General features: G+C 50.4%; 1 protein-coding gene across 1 annotated transcript in view; it reads left to right on the forward strand.

The window, feature by feature from the left end:
• Positions 1-587: 587 nt before the first annotated feature.
• The window catches only part of CFAP77 (cilia and flagella associated protein 77), a 32,893-nt gene continuing 17,961 nt past the window's right edge, over positions 588-15,519 (forward strand). The window contains exons 1-5 of the mRNA XM_064524054.1: positions 588-612; positions 3,737-3,934; positions 4,296-4,492; positions 7,350-7,449; positions 7,978-8,203. Of these exons, the coding sequence (XP_064380124.1) occupies positions 588-612; positions 3,737-3,934; positions 4,296-4,492; positions 7,350-7,449; positions 7,978-8,203 (746 nt within the window). The remainder of the gene's footprint in view (positions 613-3,736; positions 3,935-4,295; positions 4,493-7,349; positions 7,450-7,977; positions 8,204-15,519) is intronic.

Raw genomic sequence — 15,519 nt, forward strand, 5'->3', positions numbered from 1 at the left:
AGAGGAGAGAAAATTTTTCACATCCTGTCCCATCTCTCTAACATTTCAGCCACGTTCTCTCACAATCATCAAATAACCCAAACTGCTCTCAGCTAAACACCCCCACTGAAGGTAACAGGAACTGAGGAAAAGCATTCCCTGGCAGAACGTGACTTCAGGGTTTGCAATATAGCAAATACCCGCAAGGCTCTGGTTCCTTGGGAAATAACGGCCTGACCACACCCTTTCCATCCACTCTCTGAAGGCCGCATTTCTCCATGGGAAATCAAAGGCAAGGATGGGAAAATAATTCCTTTTGCCAAGGCAACATGTGATATTCTGCTCACGTTCTCTCCAGAGCTCCCAGAACCTGGTGCCATCTTGGAGACAGAATCATTCCATCTATTTTCACACCCTGTTCTGTCTAGAAGCATCTGCATTTTCCCCTTAAATTGCCAGGGAGCACATGGACTTCCCATGCGGGTGCTCTAGGATGCCTGAAGGCAGGTTGCCAAAGCGGAATCTTTCTTGTCCCCAAACATCTCTGCTGCTTTCCCCAGGCTTCCTCACATCTCTCCCAGACTTATTCCTCCTCTTAGAGGCGAACGATGGTTGCAGCTCAGGAGAGATCCGGTACGGGTGAGACCTTTGAGTGCAGCAGTAGCTGTGAAGTGCACCCATCTTCACCCATCCTTCCGGCCTGAGGCCTTGTCTTACGAATACGGAACAAGCTGCTGTGAGCTTCACAAGCTCTGCCACCCACTGCAGTAAATGCGTTTGCTTCTTTGACCCTCAGCGTTGGCACAAAACCTTACATAGGCACAAATTTATCTTTAAGCCAGGAGCAGATTTAATAGAGCAGGAGAAGATCCTTTTCAGTATTTCCATCTCAATTATAGTCAAAACCCTCAGCGAGTCTCAGCCTTTGGGGCTGTACCTGGGCTGCTCGCCCACAGCTTTGAGACTGTCAGCAGAAATAACACAACTGGGCAAGATGGTGTTGATTTATCAAAGCTGAAGAAATTCGTACTGACAGAGACACTGCCAAAGAGCTCAGGGTCCAGCAGGTGCCCCCAAAGACCCCAAAATTACAGGGTGCCACACACCAAGAGAGGCAGATGTGGGACCTGACTCCCTAGCAAAGAGCATCTTTTTTTCCAAGACCATTTTCTGACATCAAAAAGAAGCAGCCTTGTTATGGAGAAAGCCAATTTTGACATTTGTGATACTCTACTGCTAAAATTGTCCCCCTAACAGTGTGTTATATTCTGTCTCAATATACAGTGACTAATATTTAGAGTTCCAGAATTTCAGCACAAAGGTATTTTTCCAGGGAAACCTGGAAGGGGAATACACCCATGAAGACAAATGAAAGTGTTGTGCACGTAAATACTTTCATATCTGCCTGGCCCTTTAAAACCAAAATGCTAGAGTTCATTTGCATTTAGATCTCTTTGGCTCCCTCTTTTCATCTAAAGACAAATCCTCACAAAGGCTGCTTAATTAGACCAAATTAGATTTCCACCTAGTGGCTTGTCATTCATTAGAAAACGCTGTTCTTTTTTTCTATTTTGGTAATTATAGGCCGGTCTCGCGGTGTTCGCTTCAGACTCCACGTATGACTAGCATTCATGATTTTGTGCGGATGAGAGGAAAATTATTCAGTCGCATCAGGTCTGTCCATTTTACAACTTGGATAAAGATCATCACTGGAGTCTTTTATGTAGTAGGGTATACTCTTTCTTAAGTCTTTAATGATTAATTGTAATAGCGTATCTCCTGGCAATTTTCAAGACTAAACGCTCAGTACAAACACTTCTCATACGACACTGCTGTACCAGACAGTGGGTGCCTTTCCTCAGGTACGGGCTCCTGTTCAGGGACCCTTGGTTATCGTTACGGCAGCGTTGCCCCCAGCCATGGTCCTTTTTGTCCTACCCAGTGAGGGGGACACCTGTGTCCCACCTTCCTCGCAAACCTCTCAAAACTCAGTTTGTAGAGGGGAAAGTCTTTCAAATTTGGACCTGCAGCTTGAGGCTTCCTACCTAATGTGGAAAAGTCACAACCACAGATTAACCCAGACTGCACACGTAGGCATATTCTGGGTTAGTAGTTTATCTAATCTGGAATATTTGTAATGATGGGAGTTAAATTTACTGTAAGATCCCCAAGCTTTACCTTTCCTGAGTGTGAGGACAGCTTTTTACCCAGGTGTCAGCCTTGTCTCCAGGAGACTTCGATCAAGATCACCTCCCTCTTGCGCGGTTGGCCTTAGTCCTTACAACGTCTATAAGACAGGGCCAACCACTCTGTCCTCAGCGCTGAGCATCAGCAGGTATTTTACAGCTACCATTACCTGACACCCGGCTATGTATAACGTACCAGCAGATACCCACTGGAGAAGGTGCATCTCCTGCTAACGTGGTCATGGACACTGCAGGAGGTCTGGAGTGTCCCTTCCCGTGGAGCAGCCACCCCAGCAGAGACAGTTTCGCTCACACCCCAGTGCGGGAGACCATAATCTGCTCTCCCAGGCTGAACACAACAGGGTGCCAGAAACTGTCCACTTCTTTAGCAGTCCCTTTTCTGTCCTGCACAAGCACGTTAATTGTCTGCCTCAGTTTCCCCAGCTATTACAGCAGGATTAGTGCTCAGCGACACGTTCTGAAGCTTAATAAATCAGGGCCAGACTTTGTGGCCCTTCATCAAGCAAGATTTCTTTGACTTTGACCTTTTATGTTTATGAAAATCTTCGAAGATAGGTGCCAATCTATTATTAATAATCCTCTTGGGAGCAGAAGTTGGAAGCAGTTGGCTGTTCACAGCCCAGCAGCCAGCCAGCCCCGGCCAGGATTTCTTCAGCACTGACAAATCTAGATTTTCACCTGTATTTTTGTAACAATATTCTTGTTTTCTCAGGCATTTTCATGAGAGAGGGTAAATAAGTGTTTCCCTCCCTCCACCTTTAAAAAAACTGATCAAATCTGCCTTTTTCAAAACACTGAACATTCCCTTCCTCGTCTACCTAAACCTGATGTTGAGTTACTGTCCCCCAGAGGCTTTCAGTAGCTCAGTTCTGATGTATCCCTGCACTTTGTAGCTCACTGCCTTCTTAGAGTGTAATCAAACATCAAGCTAAGTAGCAAATAAATCTCCCGATCTCATAAGCTGCACAGCAAGATCATGTAAATGCAAATGAAGGGCTTGATTTCAAGCTGTCGCGGGGGGAAGGAGGGAAAAATGCTGGGCCTTGTCACCGCAATCACTTCACTCTGCAAGTGCAGTAAATCTGCAATAATAATAGTAATGGCAGCGTGACGGGAGGCTTTACTGTACAAGGGGGTGTAATGAAAAGTCGAACAGAAGGCGGGGAGAGAAGCAGGGCCTGGCGGAGCGAAGGCGCGTGGGCCGGAGCCGCGGAGGAGCGGGGCAGCCCCGGCTGAACCCGGCGGAGAGGATTCATGAGTTTCCCCAGCATCTGCCCCATGGAAGAGCTGCCTCAAATGCCGGGATTAAAAATGCATGCCTGCCTCTGTCCCCACGCACAGGCGGGTCTCCTGCCCCGCTCTCAGGCTCCGTCTTCTTTAGAAAATTAACGCAAGGAGCAGAGAGAGGCTGTAAATACCAAGGGAGGAGACACAGGCTTGCAACACAACCAGGAATCCTTCAAGTCTTTGCACTTCGTTACACCTTTGAAACGCACCCACCTCTTGCAAACGGACCCTTTTCCAAGCCCGCTTCCTCCTTTGCGGTGAAGGTTTCCCAATGCCATCAGACACGGGGGGCTCAGATCCAGGGCTACGCAAATCGGAGGTGACCAAAGGCCGGGGAACTCGATACACCCGGCTCCGCTCTTCAGCCAGCTGGGCCATCCGCACCGATAAAACACCCCACCGCTGCGGCCGGTCTGAGCACGGCACTATCCCAACCCAGGACGGGCACACTCGGGTCACAAGTGAGCATTACCCTGCCCGAGAGGAAAGGGTGCATGAAGGGTCCTTAGAGACACTTTTGGAGAGCAAACAAAGCCCCCATCTCTCGCTCTCAGCCCTGGTCCCTGCAGGATGCACTGGGAATGCTTCAGGAAAAACATTAGAGTTGTCGTTTCCGAACGGGCTGTATAAACAGTATTTAAGATGCCTGATTTTCCTCACTGAGGTCGTAAAGGGAGAAAATTTGCAGAAGGTACCCAGAGAAAATTAGGACCGCCTGGGATGCAGAGAGAGACGGTTTTAATTAGAGCCAAGAGGTGGGAAATAAGGCAGAGAAATGACATCTTAATGAGGTTTAATGAAGTTGTCTGCTGATGGGCACAGCTGTCAGGCAGATCTGTATTCCAGCCAAGCGGCTCTGTGACAGGCTAAACCCGAACGCAGGCGACGGTGGCGGAGCCGGGGAAGAAGAAAGGACCTTCTGCATCAGCCTGGGCTCCACCTCTCCCCACCGCCGGAGGACGCGGTGCACCTACAGCGCCCGAGGACAAACAGGCGAAACCGGCCTCGCTCGTTTGCGAGTGAGGAAATCTGTAATCTCTGATTAGGCTTAGCAAGATTTCCCCCCCGATATCGCCTCCCCTTTCTTTGCTTTTGCGGGTAGAGAGATCTTGGCACGCAACCAGAATCCTCCGAGCCCACCGGTTTTCTTCAGTCGCGGGTTCTCGCCGTGTTCAACATATTGGACCTTTTTTTTTTTAATTAATTATCCAGCACCTCCAGCTTTATTTATTCAGTGCAAAACGACTGTAAAATGCTACCAGATCACAAAAGGGAACAGCGTGCGCTCATTTTGCAACAGAGTAAATATCCAGCTGCATTTACTTAAGGTGCACAGCGAAAGGGAGCCTTGAAGCCCCTTAATTTCCTCCGTTCTACACGTTGCCGCATTCAGGGGTCTGGAAACCGCTTTGCCACGTATTTATTACGAACCTCTCCCCTTCCCTGCGGTTTCTCAGCACTTTCTCTCCCACCTGCCGCACCTTCGCCGTAACAGCAAATCCCTGACCTCACTTAGCTGATGCGGCATCAACACGCGATCCCAGAAAAGCCTTTTCGCAGGCAGCTGAAGAGCGCTGCGCCATTTCCCTCGCGCACCAGCCACAAGGAACCTAAAAATAGCTGCCGTGCAAACGCCTGTAAATGCAGGAGAAATAGATGAACAAGGAGAGCTAGTTTATCACTCCTGGCAACGGTTTATACGTTTCGCCGAGCCCCCCTCGCTCCCGCGCAGCGTGCACGTGTGGTTTAGCAGCGCTGTGCGGTATTTCGGTTGCGGGAGCACTGGAAGCCCGGTCGCTCCCATCGCGCTCGGCACTGGCCACATCTGGAAGCGGCGAGCTCGGCTGCGGCCGGGCTTTGCGGGAGGCAGCCGCGGGGAAGCGCGGCAGGCAGCTAAGCGCCTGATCCAGTTGCTTTCCAAAAGCTGATCGCCGAGGTCTGGTTGCGACGACGGAGCTGGAGCCCTACGCGGGGCAAGGAGGCAGTTGGGTGTTCAAGTCCGTCAAAGGATTTTAGCAAATCCAGAAAATTCATTTTTCTGCTGAGCTTGTGCTCCCGAGGGCCATGGCGATCCCACACTTGCTTTGCAGCCTCAAGCGAGCAGATCTAGTGAGCCCGAGATGCGTTGCCGCCCTCCCAGCACTGGGAAAAACACCTGGATTTCACCCCAAAGCCCCGGTGTGCACCCTTGCAGGCCTGGAGGATTTGATCCCAGGGATCAAAAACGTGTCAGTTAATGGCCAGTTTGCCAGGATCCGCGGAGGAGCGGAGCTGTCGCAGCCGCTCGGACAAGTCCCCAAGCAAGCACAGTGTCACCCCAGGCGCGCTGGCGAGGAGCCCGACGCCCGCATCGGCCCACCTTTGATTTTTTAAGTAGCTGCACGTAGAGGCTGGAAATGAGAAACAGCGAACTGACAATATACAAAACATGGCTCCAGGTCAAAAGTTTTGGTTAGGAACAACTTTCAGAGACCCCGACGCAGAGCCCTCCTACTTGGCGTTCCTGCACGAGCAGCCCCGACGGGCAGAGCTCCCCGTGTCCCTTATCGACCCCACACAGCCTCGACCAGCACCAGGCAGGAGCCAGTCCTTCTTCAGTCGCAGCCTCTTTGCTCAGGCCCTGCAGAAAGGGCATTTGACCCAGCACAGCATGAATCAGCACCTCCCCACCCAGAGGGTGTTAACTCTGGAACATAATAATGGTCATGTCCATATCAGTATTCAAGGATTCTGCAGAGAACGGTGCTGGAATAGGATTTCAGTGCGACCGTTTTTCCAAGACCACCTGTGCCAACAGCTACAAGCCCCCCAGCTTCCCCAACACCCTTCCCATGGAAAACAATCTGCCCCAAAGCACCCGCAGCCCATGCCCTGCGTCAGGGCTCTGGTAGGCCTGTTGTCCGGCTCTCTCCAGCCTCCCCTAGCAGGACCCTGCCAGACTCCCACCCCTGCCCTCCTCCCTTCCAGGCGGCAACAAGGTTCCCGAACACACACATCTGCAGTGACGGCACCATGGAGATCCGAGAGCAGAGACAAAGGGGTGAGGGGAGGTCACGTAATCCCACGGATACCACCCGGCTGGGATGCACACAGGCTGGGGAAAAGCTCGTTTGAAAACCAAGTGAAAATGCAGTTAGTCATCGGCTCAAGTACTCTTCGGTGCTATAAAGCCCAGGCTCTGCTCCCCTTCTTTCCCTTCCCATCCCCCCGACACTCGCCTTGAGGCTTGATTATCCCTGGTCAGCAGTGGTGACGTGACTGCGTTTGGGGAAGTTTATGCCAGTTTTCTAGGAGGATGCACAACTAGGAAAATGGAACAACGTGAAGGAAAGTTAAGGTTAGCTACAGAAAGAGTCTCCCCTGCAGGCGCCGCTGCTGGGCACCGCAGTCAAAGGAGAAATTAGCTAAACAAGCAGACCTCAGGTCCATATATCATAACTATAAGCAAGTCAAAGTCCCTACCTGCAAGCAAGGCCAGGTCACTAAATTCAGGTGCAGCGTGTGAAACTCAGCATCCCTTAAGCTTCAGCTCTGGCAAAGCCTTGAGCACTGCTTATGTCCAGGCAGTGGGATTCAAGCCTGCACCAAGCAGAGCCAGAGCCATTGCTGACCCTCGTTGCCATGTAGCAGCCTCTACTAGGCCTCTGTTGGCCCTTTGCTTCCCGCCCCAAACTTTAGTCCCAGTCCTTGGTTTGACCCAATGTTTCGCCACCCCCAGCAAGCCCTTGGGATCCAGGGTGCCGTTAGGAATCCTAACAGAGCCAGGCGTTAATGGCAACAGCAGGAGCAGCCAGCACTTCTGTTACAAACCTGTTTCCAGGGGGTTTAGCTCATCATGCAAGGTCTTTACACTTCTCCTCTAACTTCCTTCTGCAGGCAGAACTGGGAAAGCCCCGCAGAAGCAGCTATACTCTGCCAGGCCCTGATTTTTCGTATGGGCTGTACGTCCACGGGACGGACGGAGGAGTCCCTGAAGGTATGGCAATACCACTAAAATACAGATGTGCAAAGTCCTAGTGCTTCGGGGGAGTCTCTTCTCCTTGCAGGTGCACTGCATTACTTCCCACTAAGCTGGAGGGGAAGAACCCCAACATTCACCCACTTAACTATCACCCAAACTGCTTGGTGACTAGTAAAGTTTCCTGTGACCCTGCAAGCCGTTAAAGGCTCGCACAGAGCCCAAGCAGAGAGGGGTACAGCACTCGCGAGGGGCGATACACGTGGCCACTTCCACAACTAGACAGAGCTCTCGCTCTATGCTCTCGGGGAAAACTCCCCTGTGAAACCAGACTTGCTGCCCAAGCCAGGCTGGAGGGTGAGAAGACATCCAGTCCGCACAGGACACTGTACGAAATGCACTGTGGCGGGATGCGGTGACACTCCGCCACGGAGCTGTGATGAAAGGCCCACGTGCCTGGTGTGCAGGCTTCACCCCAACCACCCTCCCAGATAGGTGTTCACCTGAGATGCTTCGTCTTTCCCTCGTGTCTCCTTCCACCTCCAGCGATCGGCCGCTGGCACGCCATGAAGCCCACTGCGGTACTACGGAAGATGCCCCGCGACTACATTACCATGAACCGCGGCGCTCTGAAGGCCGGTTATGCCACAGCCCATGAATTTAACCTGTACTACAAGGCCAAGGAATTTCGGCGCAAAGCGGATGAGGAGCGTCGCTTCAAGAGAGGACCTCCCAAAGTACCTGCGGACATGACGTACGGCATCGTATCACGGTAAGGGGAAAGCTCGGGGCCCTCGGGAGGAGATGACCCCTGCCTGCCCTCAGGCCTGCATCTCCCCCACCTCTCAGCTGGCAGGGTCCCCAAAAGAGGAGTGCCCTGAACCCAGGCACACTGCAAATGAGTCACGGCAGCATCTCCAGATCGCACCCCTGTGTCAGACAATCAGCTGCCTAACTCCCGTCTGCACGCCACAGCGGGTCCCCGTTTAACTGCTGGTACAAAGGGCCTCTAACCCCTTAAAGATACATTCAATGCCAGCCCTTTAATTTAAAGGAGTGTGATGAATTGTGAGCTGGACTTGCTGCTTCCCAGGGTTATTTATGCCAGAAGAAAGTGATACTAAGGCAGAACAGTGTTTCTACCTGGGTGTACTGCTTGAAATACTCCAAATGCAATCAAGGATCAGTTCAGGCTCTTCATCCCACTCTCTCTCCCGCTTGTTAATTCATAACCCCACATTGGGTCTCTATTTAGCACAGCCCGAGGGCTGGAGGGGAGCTGACCCCTGCGGCTCCCCAACCACCTCCTCTAACAGGGCGTAAGCCTGCCCATTCCTCCCTTGCAACGCAGCAGGACTTTTAGGGCTTCAAGCCTGAGCTCTGTTGCATTTCCAAAAAGATCTTACAAAGCACCAAGCACACGTGAGCTGTGCCCGAGGTTCGTACAGGCGCAGCGTTTGGGAGCAGCAGCAGAAGTGACCCCCTGAACGTGCCCCTCATCCCAGCTACCCACAGCGTTGCTTCCCTGCAAGTAGTTGTGCAACAGGGAGTCTGCAAAGGAAAACATTGGCACCTTGCTCCGACTATGTCCCTTCTGCTGCCTGCCTGGCGCTGGAGCACGAGGGAGGCTGGAGGACACGGGAGCCGGGAGGAGTCCGGTGCAAACAAGTGCTAAAAGCCTCGGAAAGGGGCTCCAGAGCAGCCCTTCTGCTGCAGCAGAGAGGGTTTTCGTGCTCTGTGCAGGTCTGGACTAGACATTAGGTTTCATTTTAAGAGCAGGATAATAATCACTACCAGAAAAATAACAGCTACAAATTTTAGAGAAAGGACATGATGAACGACACCGTGTATTTTACATGATAGTAAATGGGCTTTGCATATGCAAATTGAATGGATTTTAAAATGGTATTTAATGACAATTTTCGTAGCAGACATTAACATTAATTGCATCAAAATGAAAATGCAGCATTAGCTTGCTGTTAGCTGCAAATGCCCCAGCTATAAAGCTTTATCTTTATCAGTATCAGCCCTCACTGATGTGACAGGGCTGCTCTGCAAATTGCAGGCAAAAGGGCTTTTATGTTGCAAAAGTATCCCCCAATGTAGACCAAAATCAACATCAATTTTGCTTTATTTCTTCATAAACGGAGGTTAAATGGCTGCCTGTAAGAAGTCTAGGCACGTTTCAAAAGTTTTGAGGAAAATCTGCAGACCCCACAGTAGCAGGAGCAGTGGAAAAGGGCTTTTAATTTAAAGTTATTATTGTACAACTTGTCTGCTCTTTAATAACTACCTTTTATGCAGACTGATTGTGTTTATCCCTTTACTTTAAAAGCACGTTATAGACAAAATCAAATTAGTAGGGTTACCGAGGAGTTGTTATAGCCATTTGGGTAAAAGCAGGGAATTTAACTCACTTTTCACAACCAGCAAGTTAAAGATACCAGCATGGGTAAGAGCTCCCTGGACCTGCTCTGTCTCCAGTTACAGCCGAGCGGTTGCAGAAAGGCCATTGGCGCTGGGCTGAAATTTGGCCAGTGCTCAGCTCTCAGTGCTAGGCCTCAGCGTGGAAATCCCATTTTACCAGCTTTCTAGCTTCATGGGTGGCCACAACCGTAGCTGCCCTCCATTTGAATCTGTAGCATCTGCTGAGGTTGTCAGAAACCCTCACGGACAAGAAATACAAACAGATCCAATATTCCCGCAGGCTAATGCAAGCGTAGGATTCCTGAACCTCGCAGTCACTATCCAAGCAACAGGGCAGGACCCCAGCAGCATGGCAGGCTGTTAAACTAACCTGCTAAAAATGGCTTGTCGATGGATTTAAGTTGCTTCTGCTTACAGATCCTAAGCCCTGCACAGCTCCGTTGCTAGTGCTGCTAGATGGGAAGGTGCTTTCAATCAAGATACGAGCTGGGTTGGGGGCAGAAGCAGCGAGAACAGCAGCATACGGTCCCTTTCCATGACTCCAGGCACTCCCTTGCCTTTAGAAATGTCCACTTTGATAAAGACCTCATGTGCAGTGAAGTTTCTTTCACTGACGAAAGAGCCTACACATGTTACCTTGCCCAAGGCACAGCGCAGAAAGTGCAGCGCAGGAGGCCAAGCAGCCGAGGTGCTTTTCCACCACGCCGGAGTCGTCTGCAGTGGACATGGCTGCAGCAGCCCTGCCTGGTCACGTCCCAGAGCATCTCCAGCCCATGCTGAGCTCTGTGAGCCTCTCCCTGTGCCAAGCACCAATTCAAAGCCTCCCAGTCTGCACCCAGGGCTCTACTGCAGCTGCTTTGCACCACTGGAATTGCACCTAGGGCCAGCACACAGCCCCCAAACTGGGCGTTTCTCACCCAGGACAGCAGTGCAGGGTGTTATCAGGACCAAACAATACAGCAGCTGTCACAGGAACGAATGTATTTGAAGTCTTACAGCCATCAACAGATAATGCACAGAGTACTAAAAGCATGGCAACATTTCTGCAGCCCCTTCTCAGGCACTGGGCTACACCACTAATGGCTCGTCTGTCTCCTAAAGCCACCAAGGTCAGGACTTCTCCCCAGGCTCCCAAGTGCAAGCTATACTTGGATCATCCCAAAGAGAAGTGAGCAGAGATAATGCTGGGGTTGCTATTAGTGCCTTATTAATCATGCCCTGGCCCTGCTGCTCCCTCTAGCACAGCAGATCGCTTATGCCTCTGCTTTCCGTTCACGGCGGCTGCAGGCTGCACGGAGCATTTTGCAAAGCCGTGTCGCAGACACCGGAGTGAGCCTGAAGCTTTGGGGCCTGTTTACTTTCACAGGATATTTACCTTCAAAGGTCACCTGTGCCCCCCTCTATTAATTCCCCATGGGCATCTTCCAGGGGAGAGAAGCTGCTCTGCTTTTTTGCTGATTCCCCCCATTCCCACCCTCCCTCTTCCCTGAGAAATGTTTGCTACGAATCATGTGGCCAGCTTTGTTGTGAGAGTCATAAAAAGGACATTTTTCATCTCTCCTTTTTCCTGCTCCCGCTCCCTCTCTCTCTCAGTATCAGACAGAGATTTATTCCCTCCCTGATGCCTGTGGCATTCGGAGCTGGGAGGGGTCAGGGGAGGCACTGATGGGACGATAATAGATAATACAGTGGCTCCCCAGGGTCTTGTCCAGCTCCACAGCCTATCCATCAGCAGCCAGCGCTCGTGCCAAGGTCAGCGGTAACGAGGATGCGGTGGGGTCCCGGCCGCCCCATGGGGCACCCTCCAGTCGGGCTCCTCCGATTCACGCTCCGGCTTCTGATCTCTGCAAGAGCTGCCTTGTGCAAGGCACAGTTCGCAGAAGAGAGCGCGTCCGCAGAGCTCGAGCGCTGGGGGAACAAACGCGACACAGCGCAGCGCACGCACGTTCGGTTTTGCCCGCCCCAGCCCTCACCCCCGCCGTGAACAGCTCTGCAGACTTTCTTTCAAGGAAAACGCCAGTCCTTAGCAACACCTCCAGGAGCTAAACCCGTGCCACGCAGGTAGGCACTTTGTGCACGATGCATAGCATGCCGTAAGATGTTTGCAGATTAAGGTTACTGTTCTCCTGGATCTCGGTGCCTGCGTCTTCCCTGGTCCTTTCATTTTAAATAACCCCACACACAAGGCTGCTAGCAGGTGCATTCAACCTCATCCTCTTCTGCATAATGACCTTGTTTTAAAAAAGGGGTGATTCGACACACTGAGTGGGCAGATTTTTTTTTTGGTACTCACAATCTAAAGAGGCAGAGGTGCTGTGAAGACCTCCAGGATCTTCACTGGTGTCGACAGAGCTTGGTATTCAGGTGCTTTTGGAAGTCTCAGTAGTTAGCCTCCTAATCACCCTTTCTGATTGAAGTTTACTCTGTGCTGAAAATAAGCACTAAACAGTAATTTTTGGAACTTAAATATACAGGCACCATCTGCAGCTATATTTTAGATTATGTTGATTTGCACAAGGTCTCACAAGGAGTTTGAAGCCAAAAATCCAAAAACAAAACACCAGGAAACAACTGGCACCCCAAGCACAAGTCTTTTTCCCAAGGAGCTAACGACAGATATCATAGCAGTGTAGAGCACCTCCTTAGGATGAGCACAATGTCCTTACAATAGCATTTCCAGGACTGCTTTTAGAGAAAAGCTTTTATTTGCCTCTCATTTACTAATGCAAGTTTTCTAATTCCTCCTTCTACACGCTACAACATGTTCACGGACACAAGGAGCTGCAGAGACCTGCCGTTTGCTCCCACCCAACACTTCTATCTCCTCCAAACCCTGCATGGCCGTAACCCTGCCTCGGACGCGTTGCCATCCTCTTGGCAGTTGGCCTGTAGGTTGGGCTGACCTTGGGCGTGCTGGCAGGATTTCCCTGGCACTCTGTCATCCACGCGGCTCCCGCCGGGTCCCCCCACTGTCTGCCTTCTCTTCAGCCATCCCTTTCCTGAATTTCACATCCTACTTTCCTTCCAACTCCATCTCCTCCTGCCTCTCCACCTCCCGTTCTCTAAAACCCATCTTAGTCCTTTGACAGCTGCTTCATTGCATCGCCACAGCTAACTCGCCCCGTAAGCATTTAGGCACTGCCATCTCCCTACTTCAAACTGGTACAACTGGCCAAAGGGATCACTTATCCAGTACCTCCCTCTTGTCTTCGTATCATCTATAATTGTCCTGAAGCTCTGTCGACAGTTGTCTCAGTGGCCTTTAATGGTTCAGCTGTTACATTAGCTACTCCTGCAGCTCCCAGCTTGACCGAGTCACTGCTCTCTCCTTATCTTTCACCTTCCCCGTCTGTGAAGGGAGAGCTCAACGCTCACGCTCCTGCTTCGCAAGTGGCCTTTCCATCCAAAGTGTCCGCAGCATCTACAAATAGCCGGAACAAAGTTTTTAAGGCTACCTAAATGCTGCTTTGACATTTCCAGCCTCTTTGGCACACAAGAGTGCCCCAGCAGGTTTATTTATGAGACACTTACAGAACATTTCAGATCATTAGTACGTGTCCCTGGGGAAAAAAAATAAACTGTAAAAGGACTGCAAAGATAAGTCAAAGAACAATACTGAACAGCCAAGGGTGTTCCTGGAGAAACCCCATCAGGAAAAGCTGGACAGGCAAGAAAGGTGAATATTGCAGCAAGCCTACACATGAACCACAATCACGGGGAAGCAGAACAGATATTGGTTCTGGTTATGCATAGGTATTTACTGCAGTGGTAACGGTTTCTTTCTGACTGCTTCACACTCTGAGATTAAGAGGAAATAAACTGCCCAGTCATGGTTTGGCAGAAGGTTCAAATCCTGCACACCAGCCTCAAGGACAGCCCTAGAGCCGGGAACAGGAACGAGCTGAAGATTTCGATCCCTTATTACCAGATGCGTAACGCTGAACAGGGAAAAAAAAAAGGAAAGTTTACTCCCTCACGCGAACGTACTATAGCTGTTTCATGTCGGCTTTATTAAACTCTGTTGAGTAGAGTTGGCTGAAAATTGCTACCAAAGCTTTCATGGTCTCAGACCACTTCTTGCCAGCAGTCTTCCCCACACACACACACAAACATCTGCTTTTTCAGTCTGTACAATAAAAACCTGGGTTGGAGAACAGCCGCAGAATCCTTTTTGTGAAAGCAAAGCTTTTCAGCCCTCATTGACATCTTTTCCTTTCAAGCAAAGTAATATTCCCACCCAGCCAGAGAGAAAAAAGCATGAACTCGAGGTCAAGGGGAAGAGCAGCCTGCCCTTTGATTTGTTTTGCCGCGGTTTTTCTTTTCCAGGCGACGAGCGGAGCAGCGCTCTGCCGTCGGGACTTTTTGCAGTCGCTGGTGCTGGAACTGCTCAGTCTCAGCCCTGGGGTGAGGTCCCCGGGCCGGGATGGCTCTGCCCCATGTTCACATCCCTCCCGAGTTTCTTAGAGGGGAACAGAGGCGATTTCCAATCAGAGGAGAAATGCATTGAAGACAAGTTAAATAATCCACAACTGAGTCAGCCAAAGGGCATCTCAGACCCCCCAAAATCAGTGCTAATGCACAAATTCCGACTTGTGAAGGCAGTTATTTAATGGCTAAGAGCTGGCCGAGTAGCTTCACTACGAGATACGCGTTTCCGTGTGTGCATTTAGGGCTGGTACAAGCATACATCTCACTCTGAGCTTGGGAGGGAATAGTAAAGCAAATTGGTGCTCTTGCAACCATGTGTACTCCTAAGTACTGCTATGAGCATCTGATAAATCTTTTAAAGTGTGTGTTTACAATGGATTTTATTCTTTTTACTGTTCTATACATACGAGCCCTCTGAGCAAAATAACAGATCCTCTGACACATAGAAGAAGCCACTGTCTCATTGGCTGCCCACAGCGAAATAATTTATATTGTTATTTCCTCATCCAAATTACAAGGGTTGTATAGGAGCTTCAGAAATTCAGAGTAATCAAGGCTTCAACAGCACAGATCCTGCAGTTGCCACGCGGGCGAAAGACCCGCTATTTCGACTGGGAGTTTTGCCAACACAAAGACTGCAAAAAAAATTGGTCCCCGAGTGTTTACTACCAATTTTTCTCTTGTTATTTTCTTCAGTGGTTAATGGAAAGTGAGGACAAGTGGAGATCATTTAAAAATGATCTTTCAGGCCTCTCCATGGGTTTATTGCCATGGCCTATTTAGAGTACCATAAAGCTGTAAGGGGCCTATAACTTTACTGTATAGCCCGCAAGCTTCTTCGGGAAGCGAAGAGCCTTTGCATTCATGCCCTGCTCGTTTCTCCACCTCTCCCTATAACACACACGCACACGTGCAGGGACTTCTGGAGCCGCTAATTGAATTCACTCCAGTGAAAGCGTTAGCAAATTGTAAGTGACCTTTTATACAAATTTCAAAGTCAAGAATCCACCACTAACTATACGTCCCTCCTCTGCCCTTCACTCTTATGCAAAACCCACAAACAATTAAAAGAAATAATGACGAGCCCAGCGGCCCTCTTTCCTAATTAGCTGCAGGAGGCAATGTTTGCGCGCGCGGCTAAGTGCTTCAATTACCTCGGCCCTCCTCGCTGCCCTTGTTAGAGCAGACAGGTCCACTAGCCAAAAGGGAACAATTAAGGCCAGGCAGAGCCAG

The sequence above is a fragment of the Dromaius novaehollandiae genome, chromosome 20 (genome assembly GCF_036370855.1).
Source record: "Dromaius novaehollandiae isolate bDroNov1 chromosome 20, bDroNov1.hap1, whole genome shotgun sequence".
Lineage (NCBI taxonomy): Eukaryota > Metazoa > Chordata > Aves > Casuariiformes > Dromaiidae > Dromaius > Dromaius novaehollandiae.